General features: G+C 37.8%; 1 protein-coding gene across 1 annotated transcript in view; it reads right to left on the bottom strand.

The window, feature by feature from the left end:
* MYO3B (myosin IIIB) overlaps positions 1–16439 on the bottom strand; it is a 630862-nt gene that overhangs the window by 370163 nt on the left and 244260 nt on the right. Inside the window, exons 10-16 of the mRNA XM_072615711.1 lie at positions 15384–15480; positions 14062–14178; positions 12960–13064; positions 11044–11127; positions 10041–10243; positions 7296–7394; positions 6766–6880 (exon numbers count right to left, since the gene is read on the bottom strand). Of these exons, the coding sequence (XP_072471812.1) occupies positions 6766–6880; positions 7296–7394; positions 10041–10243; positions 11044–11127; positions 12960–13064; positions 14062–14178; positions 15384–15480 (820 nt within the window). The remainder of the gene's footprint in view (positions 1–6765; positions 6881–7295; positions 7395–10040; positions 10244–11043; positions 11128–12959; positions 13065–14061; positions 14179–15383; positions 15481–16439) is intronic.

Genomic DNA, 16439 nt, shown 5'->3' with positions numbered 1-16439 from the left:
GATTGTGCATGACTTCGTGGAAGAGCTTCCTCTGAATTAAGCCTTGCACGGAGGACAAGGATTCTGACGGATATTGATGAAAAGGGAGCTTGTTCCAGGTAAGAGAGAGAATTTGGTCAAATATATATTGAGAAGGCATTGGAGTATCCAGTTTGGGAAACAAGAACAGTTTGGCTAAAACACAGAATTTGTAGAGAAGAATAGTATGAAATAGGTTATAAAGGGAGGCAGAAGCCAGATTATTCATGGCTTTAAATGCTAGGTTAGGGAATTTACATTATATACTAGAGACAATGGGAAGCCAACTGAAGATTTTTGAGAGGATGAATGACATGGTCAGACTTGTGCTTTGAAAGTATATATTGGCAGGCATATGGAAAATGAACTAGAAAGAGGAGAAACTGGAAATCAGAGACCAATAAGTATCATCGTAATAGGATGGTACTACTGTGGTAGTACTAAAATAGTACCCATAGTAAATAAGTTCATTATAGTAGTTAACATCAAAGGGGTGGTAGCATCATTACAAGTGGAGAGAAGTTATATCCCAAAGAGATTTTTTTAAAGGGAAAAGGACCTATTTATACAATAATATTTATAGCAGCTCTTTTTGTGGTGGCCAAGAACTGGAAAGTGAGGGGATGTCCATGAATTGGGTGCAAACACCCAAGTCCCAAGTCCTTGTAGGATTCATTCTCTTGGGTGTTCTATCAGTTCCTCCTCCAAACTTCCCTGTTCCTGTTGAGGGCATCGCCATCCTTCCATCATGCACTTTGTAAATCAGACTTGTTCTTGACTCTTGATTTTCCATCATTCTGTGTGTACCAAGTCTTGCTGATCCTGCCTCCACAACATCTCTCATTCACATCCCTTTCCCCACTGAAATAGTCTCTTCATAGGTCTGGCTTCCAGTCTCTGCCCTCTCCAATTCAATTTGACATTTGTCAAAATAATATTACTGACAAAAATCTGACCATGACAGTCAACCAATAAGCATCTACCATGTGCTAAATGTTATGCTAAACCCTGGGGATGCAAAGAGAAGTAAAAGACAGTCGCTGTCCTTAAGGAGATTACAGGGGAGACAAAATGGAAACAACCATGTCCAAACAAGTTTTATAAGGAAGGGAATAAGCATTTATTGAGCACCTACTACATGCCAAGCATTGTGCTAAATGCTTTACAAATATTATAAAATTTAATTCTTGCAATAACCTTTGAAAGGTGGATGCTATGACCATCCCCATTTTACAGCTGAGGAAACTGAGGCAGAGAGTGGATAAGTGTCTTACCCAGGGTCGTATAGCTAGCAAGTGTCTGAGTCTGAACTTGAATTCTTCAGTTTGAACTTGCTGACTCCAAGGCCTAAGTTCCATCCACTGTTCCACCTAGCTGTCCAATGTATAAGATAAATGGGAAATAATTACCCAAGGAAAAAACACTACATTAAGGGAAATCAGAAAAGGCTTTCCAGTAGAAGGTGAGATTTTAGTTGGGACTAGAAGGAAGCCAGAAAATTCTAGAATCAGGAGATGTAGTGTCTTGTTCAAGGAACAACAAGGAGGCCACTGTCACTGGATCACAGAGTATGTAAAGGGCTGGGGAATCTATCACCTACTACGTGCCAGGCATTGTGCTAGTTACGTACTGGAGATACAAAGACAAAAATGAAATACAAGCCTATATGCTATTGACGGAGACAATAGGGATGTCTATATGTATACATATACGTCTCACACAGAGTAAATACAAAGCTATCCCTAACCACCTAAAGAGCCCTTGTGGTCTGAGTGTGTATCCATTTACTTTATAACTTTTCAGGGATATACAAAACACAATTATATTTTCAAGATAACCACCATCTTATCCTAGGAAATCCCTAGTGGTTTACATTTTAAAAAATTAGGCCTTCTGATAAAAAGTTATCACTCAATATGAAATGCAAATACATACACACCCACGTGTGGATATATTTATATTACGATTATTCCTGTCTTACCAACTCATACAGAGATGCCATCCTGCACAGTGCTGGACTCTTGGGATGCCTGACTTGAAAAGCAGATTTCTGCGCGTGGAGGGCAAAAGGGACTTGTAGCTGCCTGAACTGCTAATTACTCACAAGTCTGTGAAAAAATTTCAAGACAATTTCTTGATGATCACTCTTTGCCAGGGCAGTATTAGATCTGGCTATAGAAATGTGTGGAGAGTAGTATGTGGAGCAAGTGGAGACTGAGGCATGGTCAGAGAATTAGTATTGTGGTTGGAGTAATTGAATTAATGCAAAGAGTAGTCATGTAAATCAGGAGCTATGAGATAAATTGAATGATGATTCATCAGGACTGGTAGTGTGGTTTATGTACAGGTATAGGCCCCTGACAGTTTGTGAGTTAATCTGTGTGCAAACTTCTAGAGGATTGGGTTTATCCTGTGAATGAAACTTGATATGAAGGAGCATAGAGAGAGTAGATATTGGTGGTAGGTAGAGGCTGGCACATTGTTCCACTGGTGGTTAAAGCCTTAGGATTATGTGTGGCTCAGTCACAGTACCCTCCCATGAAACCATATCAGCCTTTGGAGAAAAATGAGGAGAAATTCCTAACCCGTGAGGTATGTGGAAGACATCATTTCAAATGCCCCTGAAGGCACCTGGGGAAATTAAAGTGCACCTGGGTCTTGGAGGGTGGTTGTGAGCAGTGAACATGTGCTACTGTGTCACACTTTTTGGAGTGAGTTCATGTCATAATATCAAACAAATAATTATATAAGATCATATCACTGAAAATGGAAGACAGGCTCACTGATCTACATCATAAAGATTTGAGGAGAATTTTCATTAGAGCAGCCTTTCATTTAAAGAAAGAGGCTTGTCTCTATTGGAAGGAGTCAGTCACATTGAGAGGCTTTTTCTGAAATCTTTGCTTTGTTGCTGAAAATTCAATTGATGATGATCATGATCATGATCATGATCATGATGATCATGATAGCTTACATGTATATAGAACCTTATGGGCAATAAAATACTTTCTATGTATTATCTAATTTTATCTTGACAACAAATCATAAGGTAGGTATGATATTAATCTCATTTTATAGATGAGGACAAGTTAGAAGCAAACAGGCTGTATGAGTTGCCTGAGATGACATAACTAGTAGGTGTCTAGAATACATCAAGATTTGATTTTTAAAATTTTGGTTAGTGTAGCGATAAAGGGCCAGCCTTGGAGTCAGGAAGATATGGATGTATTACCACAAGCAATTCACCTAACCTTTGAGTGGCCCGAAAAAGGTACAGATGAGGGGAAGGAGACAAACATTTATTAAGCACCTACTATGTGCCTGGCATCATGCTAAGCACTTTAAAAATACTGTCTCATTTGATGATGACTTACTAATCTACATTGAAGAAATTTCTATGCAATGGGAGTTCCTCACATTAATGAAATCTCAACTTTAGACACCACTGTCCCCCTCCCCCAAAAATAGACAAAAATACTATTGTAAGGACGTGGTAATAAAGTGAGGAGGCAGAGGGAAAGAATGCTTGAAAGGACTACTGGGTATTACAGAAAAGAGCAGGGACTTCCATTTAGTTAAGATGATTTAAATAGTAACAGCCAAATAATGTGACAGAATTTTTAAATTGACTCATTATTTTATCTCTATAAGATGCCAGAACTATTCGTTAAAAAGTGCAAAGTTTAGTCAGCTGAGCTGTTTGATACAGTAAGTAGTGGGGGAAAGGAGAAGGACTAAGAAAGAAGCTTGACCTGAATCTTTCTGAATCTAAATGCACCTGGTTTATTCCTATTTATAGACATGACTTCAGGTAAAATAACCACTCAGTATAGTAGACCTGTCTGTGTGTGTGAGTACATGAATCCTCAGGACCTGGGGTTAGAAAAATAAGGTCATTTGTGAAAAACAAAAACAAGCGAACAACCAAAACAAACATGATGCCTTCCTTCCCACTGTGGATCAAAATAAGGTGTATCCTAGCATTTAACATGGGTAACAATCAAGATACACACATACACACACACACACACACACACACACACACACACTGCCATTCTTCATAATGTACTCAGTAGTAATTGAAGTAAAAGCATTTTTTTTTGCCATTTTGCTAAATCTAGCAATTTATTATTTCTTTTCTATTTTGCATTTTTGTAACATTATGACAACTAAAGAAGCACTCGACTTTTGTTTCCAGCTAATTTCTTTTCTTTCTTTTTTTTTCTTTCTATCTTGCCCAGGCAGGAATCGCAGCTTCTCATTGGACTAATCCCACTACTTGTCAGTTGTCCTCCCTTATGCAGCCTGGTGACCCTCTACTCACCATATTAGTGCTAGATTTAATACAGATACCCTATTGACTTGGTCTTACTGCAGCTCAGAACTCCCAAGTTCAAGGGATCCACCAGCCTCTGCTTCTTCCAGTAGCAGGTATTATAAATATGCACCAACATGACCAGCTCCAGTCAGTTTCTAATCTTGGTTAGGCTCACTGTGCACCTCCTCTAAGAGATGGAGCTGTTCTTTTTGTAGGACTCCACAGATCTTTCCCCCCAGACTGGAGAAACCTCCCTTTAAGGAAATGTTAAACCTATCGCACAAGACTATTTGAAACTATATTCTTGCCATTGTAATTGTTCTTAGACTCTTTCTCATAATTATTAACAAAAAGCAGCATTATAAATTAATAAACATAAAGCTCTTTTAACAGATGCCTGAATGTGTTTAATTGTTCCCTTCTAAAGAGTCAAGGGAAAGATATTTCTATTTTTACCTAACCTTTGGGAATTTCCACTGTCAGTCAGTTTAAAGTCTGTGGGAGGCTGACAGTGTAAATTAACAGCTGGCTAGAAAGAGGAAAGGTATTATTATGATTAAATTCAACCACACGGGAGTAAAGTCCCAGCCAAACTCACTGGATTAGAGCAGTCTTTCGCAGAGAGTGACTGTCCCAGGGTAACTGGGGTATCTGGCAATCTCATCCCTTCAGATGTACCACTCCCTCCCAGTGCTTAATCTCTCATTTCCTTTGTTGGAAAAGCAAGAGAACATATATAGTTTGCAAAAACTATGGCATGAAGCCCAGAAACTGCGACATGAATATATCACAGAATAATATTTTTGCCCAGGGTTATAAATATTTTCTGTCACCTCTAGCATATATTTAATAGAGACAGTCTGTATCTTATACGATAAGAAGAGTACAACATTCACAGATACGGTAAAAAATGGATGGCTATATACTGTCTCAGAATTAAGTTACTATGCACAAGTTTAAGGGGCATAAATGAATTTATCTTGGTGCCCAAGAAGTTACTTCTATAAACATCCCTGAGTATAAACTAGACCACAAAGCACTCTTGTAACTGATTCAATTTAATGGCTACAACAGTCACAAATATGGGGAAAGATAACATAATTTAATGAAAATGGGGTTCTTTCAAAGTTTGCCATTGCAGCTTGCCTGCATTAATGAGAATTCCAAAATACAGAGACCTCTGGTGCTCATAACCGAATCCCTATAGGATTCATAAAGTAATGAGCTCATTGTGTCACAAGTGGGTAACAATCTCTAAGCCAACTAAAACAGAACACAGCTTTAAATAGGGCAGGTACTGTAGTTTGGGGAATATTGCTAGCATTTCTGTTTCTTTCAAAACTTGAAACAACAGAGCTTAGCACCCAGGCAACAATAACACTTTGTTAAAGTGAAGCTACTGTATGGCCCACTTCCCTTCCTATTCTGCTTCTTCCTCCCTGTCATGCCCCTTCCCCTAAGTGGCCTTTAATGCTTCCCTAGGACCAAGGTGTCCCAGTACTACCATCATCCTGGCTCATATTTGTCCCAGAACTCCAATAGCATTTCCCAAAAGGTGTTTGGGTTTGTGTTTTGTTTGTTTAAGCAAACATTTTTGCTTTTTGAAGTAGAAAGACAAGGCAATTGCTGTTAAGTGACCTGCCTAAGGTCACATAACTAGTAAGTGTCAAGCTTCTTAGGCTGGATTTGAACTCAGGTCCTCCTAACTACAGGTCAGTGCTCTATTCACTGCACCACCTAGTTGCCCCCAAAAGCTGTTTCATAGAATATGAGTAGAGGTCCCATGAAAAAGGAGGGTGGTGAAAAGGACACATTACATGTGTCAATTAATTTTTTCATGTGGAAATGGTATTAATTGCCTTTACTATGTTCCAAAATTCCCCCAGCTCTTTCTTTATCCATATGGTATTTTTCTCATCTGTAAAATAAAATTGGTGGCCTCAATTGGTGGCCTCTAAGGTCCCTTCAAGTTCTAAGTCTAAAATGATACAATCCTATTCCATATTTTCAAGATACCCTCTGTCAATCAACAAGCATTACATGTCTACCACATGCCAGGAATGATAATGGGCCCTAAGGACACTAAGACAAAAGTGAAGCATTTCCTGCATTTGAGAAACATTAGAATATTCTTAAGTTACATTCTAACAGGAGAGATGAAGATATACATATAGACACAAAATAAATATAAGATAGCTGGGTGGGACAAGAAAGGCACTAGTAGCTGGATGGATAGAGAGAGGCTTGATGTAGAAGGTAGAACTCAAGCGAAGTCTTGAAGGAAACCAAGGACTCTCAAAGAATGCGAAATCTGAGGGTTCTCTTAACTTATTCCAAGCTCCCAAAGTGTAGCATGCCATTTGGAGAGGCTGTTCTACAGAAATACAGCCTTCTGCTATTTGCGAAGTTACCTGTTAGCAGAGACTTACCTCATCAGTGAACCCTATAATCTTAAAGCAGTGCTGAATTTCTTCAAATTGTTTTCCATATGACTCTTTAGCAATAATATCTTCCATCACTCTTCCTGTCTCATTATCTATGTACCTAAATGAAAAGGAATGTCACCACACAGTATTAGCTTTTGTCTAAAAAGTTGCACCCCAAATGCCATGTATGCCTTGACCCATTTTCTTGCAGGTGCATTTGTCTAAGAGGCTGTAACTGCCAAGTGGAACTAATTATGCTGTAGCTGGTTAATTTGGGTACAGTTGAAAAATTTAATCCCTTCATAGAAAATCCAGACTGTGAACTGTAGCCATTGCCCAGTTTCACGGACACAAGGTTCCCACCTACTTTTTTGGTGATTTTTTAAAAGGAATATTGGATTAAACACCTACACCTAAACTCTCAGCTGAACAGACTTCATAGTTTCAATCAGGAAAGCATTCACTCAGCATTTAAGTGTCTGCTCATTGCTAATCACGTTTTCATTAAAATACAAGAATCATAATATAGTTACCTAGGAGGCTTTTTCTCTGGCAAACTGTACTCAGAAATTTTCTTTTGGTGATAAAGACCAGCATAAATATAGTAAAAAATGTGAAAATTTTTCTCTCCTCTGGAAAAAAATGGAATATTGTTAAAGTAATATTCAAGAATTCTTTTCAAAGCATATTTCTGTACTTGCACATCGGTTCCCTATGCAAGGAGGTGAAACCCAACGCTGTGACCCTACCAAATTAAACTTATCCTCAGCAGAGTCTACCCAGGCTCTGCCTGTACCCACTGCTACTTAGGCCACCACTCTATAGTATAGTCTTGGGTCAGTCTACTTTCTTTCAACATTTTTCTAGTCTCAAGAAGACAAGGGCACTTTCTCTTTAGAGTGCCAGGTCTACCTCTTTGGTTCCTGGTTTTTAAAAATACCCTGACATAATCATTTTCCTTACAAAGAGACTGGCTCTTAATCTAGAAAATCCTATCTGCCAGTATCTCTTTCCTCCTAGTCCTCATCTGTTCCTGTTCTTTCCTTCCAGGTCTATTCTATCCTTCCTTTTGTTTTGAAGTTAATCAAATGGACTCTTATGTCTGAATCCTCCCTCTATGTACTAGACTCACCATCGTAGCACCAGCTATCATGAGTTTCTTCTTGAGAAGCAGTATGGTATGGTAGATTGAACACTCAAGTCAGAGCGGGAGGACATGGATGTGAATCCCAACTCTGCCACTTAAGCTCTGTGGGATGTTAGGCATACCACCATGCCTCTCTGCCCTATTTCCTCTTTTTTGAAATGAGAGGGAGGGACTACATGACCCTTAAGGCAGAGTTTTTAATTTTTTGTATGTCATGGTCCTCTTTGGCAGATTAATTAAGGCTAAGGATTTTTTCTCAAAATAATGTTTTTAAATGCATAAAACAAAATACATCAGATTACAAAAGAAACAAAACATTAATGAATATAATAATGGACATTTTTTTCCTGTTCAAGTCCACAGATGTACTGTATCCATGGCCCCAGGTTAAGAACCCCTGCTCTGAGGTTTCTCATAGCTTTAAACCTATGAGCCGGTGTGCTTTTCATCCTTTCTTCTTCTGTTTCTCTAAGTTCAAAGTTTCCTACTTCATACTACTTTTCTCAGGATAATTTTGGTTCTGAGTCCTCACTGCCTCCAGCGGAGAAAGCTCTGACTTAAGAGTCAGAAGATCGTGGTTCAAATTTTGGCTTTAAAAATTACGATCTGCAAGACTTTGGGCAATAACAATGATTCTCATTTATAAAGTACTTTAAAGTTTGCAGAGCATTCTATCAACATCACTTTGCTTATGAACCTCATAACAACCCTATGAACTAGACGCTAGATCACTGTCCCCATTTTACAGATGAGGAAATTGGCTTCCAGAGGTTAAATAGCTCTCACACAGTATCTTGTCACTAAATTTTTTCTTCTGTTTTGGAAAATATAATTTTTAAATAAAAATATGGGATTTATATTAATAAATATCAGTAATATTCATAGATATAACCAACATAAAAGCTTTTAAAAACTGAGTATAAAAGGTTACTCAATTATTCTTAAGAGCACAATGGGAAACTGAGACCAAAAAATTTGAGAACTACTGAACTATGTCATCTTGCTTTTCTCTGGTATTCAACTTACTCATCCACAAAATAAGAGTGGAGGGCTGAAGTGATCTCTAAGGACCCTTCTGGATAAATATATTGTTCCATGACAATCCTCAATAACACCAATCAATCCTGGTCCAGGTTTCTTTAGGTCATTAGAGTAGATCAGTATTTCTCTGCTATACATATATACCTTCAGAAACATAACAATTCCTACCAGTTTGAGAGTACTTTTAAAAATATTAAAAATATATTACATTTATATTTGAATGGAGAAAACTGGGGCTCTCCTTTGGTCTGGGTGAATCCCCAAGCTTTCCTATTACCCTGTATGGCAGAGGAAGAAAAGTATCTGGCAAGACTAGGGGCACTGGACCTAGAATGCATTAAGTGAGAGATACTAAAGAAGCATATCTGTACTGTTCCTTACTTCCTTTTTGTTTGATTTTCATGGTACTCTATGCTCCTGGGGGGAACTCTTTATATATGATATAAGTAGTTGACTTGCAGAATCCAAAGTAAAGACTGAAATTTTTAGAAGGAAGCAACTGGTAACATTGGTGAATCAGTGAACCCAGGGTGAATTTTGCTGATAAAATGGGAATGTAACATTTAATGTTTTGATTATTATGTACATGGCTGTGCTAATCTACTAGGCAAGATCCATTTGGAAATACAACTTTGTATGTTGTTCTGAATAAATGTTGGACAAGGAAGTGCTACTGGTATCTAGCCTAGGAAAGAAAACTACTGACTGCTCTTCTTTAGCCACAGAGGCTATAATACATGTGATAATGGAACCATGAAAAAACAAACAAAAAAACATGTGACTGTAATATGTATGATAATGGAACCATCAAAAAAATCCAAAGTTTATGTTCATATTCAACAGGCCAAGGGACTTTGTTTTTGCCAGTCTTCTTCTACCAACACAAATCACAATCTTTATATAATTTGTAATCCTAATTTGGGAGTTAGAAGTTAAATCACTTGTCCATGGTCACACAGTTAGCATACATGCCAGGTGGGATCTGAACCCAAGTCTGATTGACTTCCAAATCCAGCATTGTAGCCATGATGTCATGCTTTATATAATTTTATATAAACAAGGATTTAAAAAGATCAAACAGTGTACCTACACAGCTTGTTTTATAACTCTGGACTTTTCCAAGAGGTATTCAGAAATTTTTGCCCCCATGACAGCTCCTGTGGGTGTGAACATCATTTCCAGATACTTCCCAAAACGACTTGAGTTGTCATTGATGGCAGTGCAGGCATTGCCAAATGCTTCCACTAAGGGGTTTACCTGGAGTATTTTCTCTCTCAGAGCCCTGTTGTTGGCCTGCACACAAGAGAGAAAGAGTATGAAGAACTTCCAGAATGAACACACTTGCTTTGTTCATTCACACTTCCTGTGCACTTAAATTCTCCTTTTGATGTGGGAAGGAGGCTCCAAATGTGTTACTAGCAGCTAGTTGTAGAGCGTGACTTTCAAGACCAAGATCTACAAGCAGAGAGCACTGTTTTTCATAGAATTGTAGGGCTAGAAGGTAACAATCCCAGCAGATAAAAATCGCCAAATACTGGGGAAAACCTTCCTCTGTAACCTAGTGTTTAATAAATCTTTTACCATTATGAAATTCTTCCTCAGATTTAACCTAAATTCTCATTATGGCAGGTTAAATCTCTTTCTTCTTGTGAGTGCAGCTGGCTACATATTATATTAAACCTTCAGCTATCTGAAGACCATTATTTTTAAGGACTCCTTCCACCATCTCGAAGCCAAGATGAAAAATTTCTATTCCTTCAACATTCCTTCAAATACTTTATTTTTCCATGCTTAAGTCATCCTTAAGGCATTACCCCATAGGCTGTCCTGATACTTATGCCATTTTTACTTCCTGATGTTTTTATTAAAAATTTGAAAAATTTAATTGGATGTAACAAAGTTCATGGGTCTCTTGTTTTCTCTGCTACATGGGAGAAGGTGGTTAGCCAAAGATGAAACATTAACAGAAGAATTGATCAACAAAGTTGATTTTTTTTTTCCATGAGTAGGAATAAGTATTGTATGTTTCTTTCTTTGCAAAATACTTGATCTGCAATACCTTCTTATCACTGTGTTACATGGCTGGTAAATACCTTTCCCAGGAAGGTCAAATGCTGGACAATCAGATGAGCACTTTCTGTCTTCCCAGAACCACTCTCTCCACTGATGATAATGCACTGAGACAATAAACAGATCAAATAGAAAACTCAGAGTATAATCAACAAATGTGGATGTTCAACTATGATTTTAAGTCAACATTAATTGATAAATAGCACACATCTATTTTCTTTAATCCACTATGCAAATTATAATTCCAAAAACTCTAAATGACAAAAAAAAATCAAAGCAGAGGAGACATATAAGAGTAGGAAGACATCTCAAGGACAAGGAGCTAAGCTAGGCTCAGTTGAGTAATGAAATGCTTTAGAGAAGAGGTGTTAAACATGCAGTCAGTCAATGTGGCTAGAATCAGATTAAAATGCAACTGAGAAATATTTAGCAAAACAAACTAAAATACAATGGAACATAGATACTGTTCATATGTTTTCTAAGTCAACATGTTACCCACATATTGAATCTAAGTCAATATGTCACCCACATATTGAATACCCACAGATTGTTATCCACAAAGGAATCTTTATGTAACAATAATCATTATAATAACTAACATTTATATAGTATGTGCCAGGCATTGTGCCAAGCACTTTACAAGTCTTATCTCATTTGATTCTCAAAAAAATCCTGGGAGGTAGGTGCTAGTCTCACTTTTAAAAAATACAAGGTTACATCACATTTTAATTCCACAACTTCAGTGCCCCATTTTACAGATGAAGAAACTGAGAAAAACAGAGGTTAAGTGACCTGCCCAGGGTCCCACAGCCAGTAAGTGTCTGAGGCTGGATTTGAACTTCAGTTTTCTGACTCCAAACCCCATTCTCTGCATAGAGTACTGTGCTATGTAGCTGTTCAGCTTAATTGTCCTCCATTTCTATTTGAATTGGACACCACTGCTCTAGAAGATTAAGGAAATGGATTAATCTCTAATAAGAATATGATTTTACATCCTTGGACAATTTCTCCACTTAGAAATTCTCCCCATCCTTCCCCCTTTGAAATTTCTGAGCATTTCACATGTGGTAAGAATCTGGCCAAGGGTGCCTTGCTGTCTCTAACACTAACTGAACACGAGTGTTGCACAGTGTCGTTTCCCTGGACACAGCCTCATCCTGCTGCTCAGCAAACCTGGAAATCTTAAATAAGCTAGCTATCCTTTAGTCTGACCTCAAACACAGGAAAAATTATTCTTCCCTTTAAAAAAGAAGTACAGGAATCCATCACATTCTAACGTCACAGCTTCAAACTCAGCTCTTAGGGCAACAGAAAGTAAAGTCAAGGGTGGTCAGAGGTTGACTTTTTCGCAGCTGTGACGTTGAATGTGTCACCACTGGAAATGGAAAGCCCATAAAATTAAAATAGATGGTCTGTCTGTTCTTAACCAGCCAATAGGTGAAGGTTAATACTGCACTTTTCCAATTTCATAATCATTTATCAGCAGCCACATTAATAGGAGTGGTCACTGTTAACCATGTAAGAAAAGGCCGCATCACAACAATCCTAAGATTCTAAAAAAGGAATAATTCAGTTTATATAGTGGTTTATCATATTCTTATTGTAATCATCTTAATTTAATTGGATTTGTCTTGTTCTGTGTCCTCATTATATTCCTATTTAGACATGGTATATACTGTGCCAAGGGAAATGAATGTTCTTTGTGTTAAGGCTTCATATTTCCTAAGAAGTACTTTCATGTTCTCTGCTCCTATCACCTTTCCGGTACTGCTGGATTTGATTGGGTGACAGCTTTGTTTGCTGTGTTCTGCCCCCAACTAGGATGGAAGGCTCTCTGGACAATGGGCAAGTGGCAAAGTAAAGGCTGAACAGAAAGAAGCAGGGCAGACCAATGTGTTCCTGTCGACAGCACTAAGAGTAAGGACATATGAAGTCTTACCTGGTCTTTGCTGAAAGTTACCATGCCTTGGTAAGCAGCATCTGCTGAGGCAAATATGTGGGGGGGATTTGAGGACCGTTTCACACCATGATACAGTTTGGAAAACTGCAGAAGGAAAAAGTATGTTATAAAGAGGCATGAGCACTGACTCTGAGAGTCAGAGGGCAAGGGTTCAGATCTGGCCTCTGATACTGACTGCATGACCTTGGGCAAACCACCTAACCTCCAAAACCTCAGAAAATGAGGGAATCGGGCTAGATCTCACTCTCACTAAATCTACAATTCTCTATGACAATACATCTTTATCAAAATCGTGAAACTTAATAATCCACACCTTGTTGCCTGAGGCAGTGTGGGGCTTAGAGTTAGGAAGACGTTGAGTTTGAATCCTGATAGACATTTTCTAGCTGTGTGACCCTAGGCAATTCACTTAACCTCCATTTGCCTCAGTTTTCTTAGTTACAAAATGGAAATAATGAAATTACATTTGTAAAGTACTTAGCACGTTCCTGGCACATAGTAGGTGCTTAATAAATACTTTTCTCCCTGATTGCACAGCCAGACCTTAAGAGTCTATGGCAGTTTGGTGGAAGACCTTTACTCCCTAGTTGGGAGGCCCAGGGATGTGTGTGCCTGGCCTTGTACTGTCCTTTGTCAAAAACATTCTTTTTCTATTGTGTAGTTTGAGATGTTTCATTTTTTAATGATTAATTGTGTTGATTGTTTTCCTAACGTTGACCATCCTTGCACCATGGCATAAGTTTCACTTAGTCATAAGGAATGATTTCTTAGATTAGTCCCTATAATCTGTCTAATTTTGTTTAAAATTTTCGAGTAAATATTCATTAATGAAAAAAATATCTTTTCCCTTCACCTCTCCCACATTTGGAAAAGATCTAGTCATTTATTAAAATAACTGTTTTAAAGGTCACCATGACTCTTAGCATGCAGAGATCCAGTTTAAGAAGCAACAGCTACAATTCGCAGTATGCATTCTTTAAGAAGCAATAAATAAAAGCTGTACTTTTTCTTCCTACCAGATTTTCTCTGTTGATTTTTCAACAGCCTAAAGGACTGACGCAGACCTTGAGGTATCTCTTACCTGTGGGGAGTATATGCTGAGATTTTGAAAGGGGTTTAGGGCTATTAAGATGTCTCCAACATATGTATAAATCTGTAAGTCTGAGTAGCGTTTTTGCAGTTGGTGAATAATTGTATCCTGAAAAGAGTAAGATATTTTAAGTGGACAATTAAGTACATAGTTTTCTGGTGAAGAGACAGTCTATGAGAAGTATTGAACTTATTTTCATAAATCTGTGATTATATTATTATGCTGTTTAAAAAACAAGAGCACTATTTTTCCCAAACACTTATTGGTATACAGGTTGTAACTGCCCCAAAACACAGGCTGCTTGATGTCAGGTTATTTCTTTTATCTATGTTCAATGCCTAGCACAGAATCTTGAACCCTGTAGTAGGTCTAACTAAATGCTTGATTTATTGAATTGTGAATATTTTTCTCTCAAAGACAAAATTGCCAAATTAAATCCAAAAGTTATTTCCCTTATAACAAATAGACATTCACTAAAAAAGAAAGGTAGTTAACAATGAATTTGAAAGGCCTGCATATGCTTTGGAGAGATTTTGAAATAACCAAGGAAGTTTCCTTTTCACTCTTTCTTTTTTCCTTCCTTCTTTTCTCCCTCCTGTCTCCCTTCCTCTCTTCCTCCTTTTTTTCCCTTCTTTCCTTCTTTGGAACTTGCTGTGCTTAATTAAAATTTTCCACTTAGAATTTAATTTAATAGGAAATTCCTGTTGATTAAGCACACATGAAGGAAGAGCTTCATTTCATCATGCATTCTACCTCAAATCTATGTTGTGGGGATGGAGAATTCAAACACTTCTTTATCATACTTCAGCGATTTAGGCATTAGAGTTAAGGTTCCCCAGAGCTAGAAGATGTAGTCTCTTGCAATTAACAGCTCTATTAAACATGCATATTATATACAGGGTTTATCACAGTTTTCATTCCACAATTCAAACCATGCTAAGCTCAATTTTCCCCTAAATATATGATTCTTCTTTAAGAGGAGGAAACAATATCCTGATTTTCAGGGATAAGTTGCAAATTTTATAAAAGAGAAAATAATTTCAGTGGATGTCATCCATCATTCAGGTCTACAACAAAACGGGATTTATTGAAAGTGGTTTTTTTCTTTATCACTCCATAGAATATAAATGAATGCATAATATAAGATCATAATCAGAATGCCTAGTTATTCCTTCAGCTTCATGCCAAGGCTACAAACAATTAACTTTGATGTGACTTTTGTAGAAGGAAGCCTTCAAAAGAAGGAATGAAAAATGAATTCATAGGAAATAATGTCAACAAGCATTAGGATTCTCTCTCCCAGGACACCGTACCTCATCTAGAACCTCCAGATGAACCAAATCATCATCCAGGGAATATTTTTCAGGAGCTTCCACATGATAAGGTCTTCTGGCATACATGGTTTCGTGCCTGTGAATTTGCAGCAAAGCTTCAGTGTTTATACAGTGAACTAGATATCTCACAAGAAGAAAGCATTCCGTCCAGAAGGCAGACACAGTGGCCTGAAGTCTTATCTTAATGTACTTTGAGAGAAAGGCTTTGTTAAAGCAGCGGACACTAAAGCTGCCAGCTTCTAGCCAAACTGATCCTGTCTCTGTCCTTCACTTACGACATTCTCCATCTTCCATCCCTGTGCCTTTGTACAGGCCATTCACCATGCTGGCAATTCACTTCTGCCTTAACCATCAACTCATGGAGGCCCCCTCTTCATTAAGTTACATTTAGGCACCATCTTCTACAAGAAGCCTTTCCTGATTTCCCTCAACTGCTGGTGATGTCTCATAGAAACTTGGACTTAAATTCTGTGTATGTGTGTGTATTTATGTAGTATATATTTTTATATGTACTTAGAGGGAAGAAGGAATAGACAGAAGAATAGATAAATAGATAGATGATATAGATGAATAGATAGATATAGATACAGATATAGATATAGATAGGCAGACAAATTTAATTCAATGGGCTACTTATTCAAGTGCATGCTTAATTCTGGGCAACATGCATTGTTCATCCATTTTGTTTTTCCACTAGAGATGTAAGAAATGACTCAATAACTAAGGATCTCATCGAGGAGCCCCTAGAGAGTTCTTCAGCTCAGTACAACACATAAAGTGTCATCCTCAAAAGGAGTATTTCTCCAAAGCATTTTGCCATTTTGTAGCCTACTTCCAGGGCTGCTGTGAGTCCCAAGAGGAATAATGCAAGTAAAGAGTTTTGCAAACTTTAAAACACTATTTAAGCTATCATGTAAATGTCAGCTAGAATCATTACTATTATAATAAATATGGAAATAGCTCTTTTCGGGTGGGGGGAACTCTGCAAAGGGCATCTAGGTGATGCAGCAGATGGAGCATTGCCAGGCCTAGAAT

Source organism: Notamacropus eugenii, chromosome 5 (assembly GCF_028372415.1).
Source record: "Notamacropus eugenii isolate mMacEug1 chromosome 5, mMacEug1.pri_v2, whole genome shotgun sequence".
Taxonomy (NCBI): Eukaryota; Metazoa; Chordata; class Mammalia; order Diprotodontia; family Macropodidae; genus Notamacropus; species Notamacropus eugenii.
This window is presented reverse-complemented; position numbering and strand designations above follow the sequence as displayed.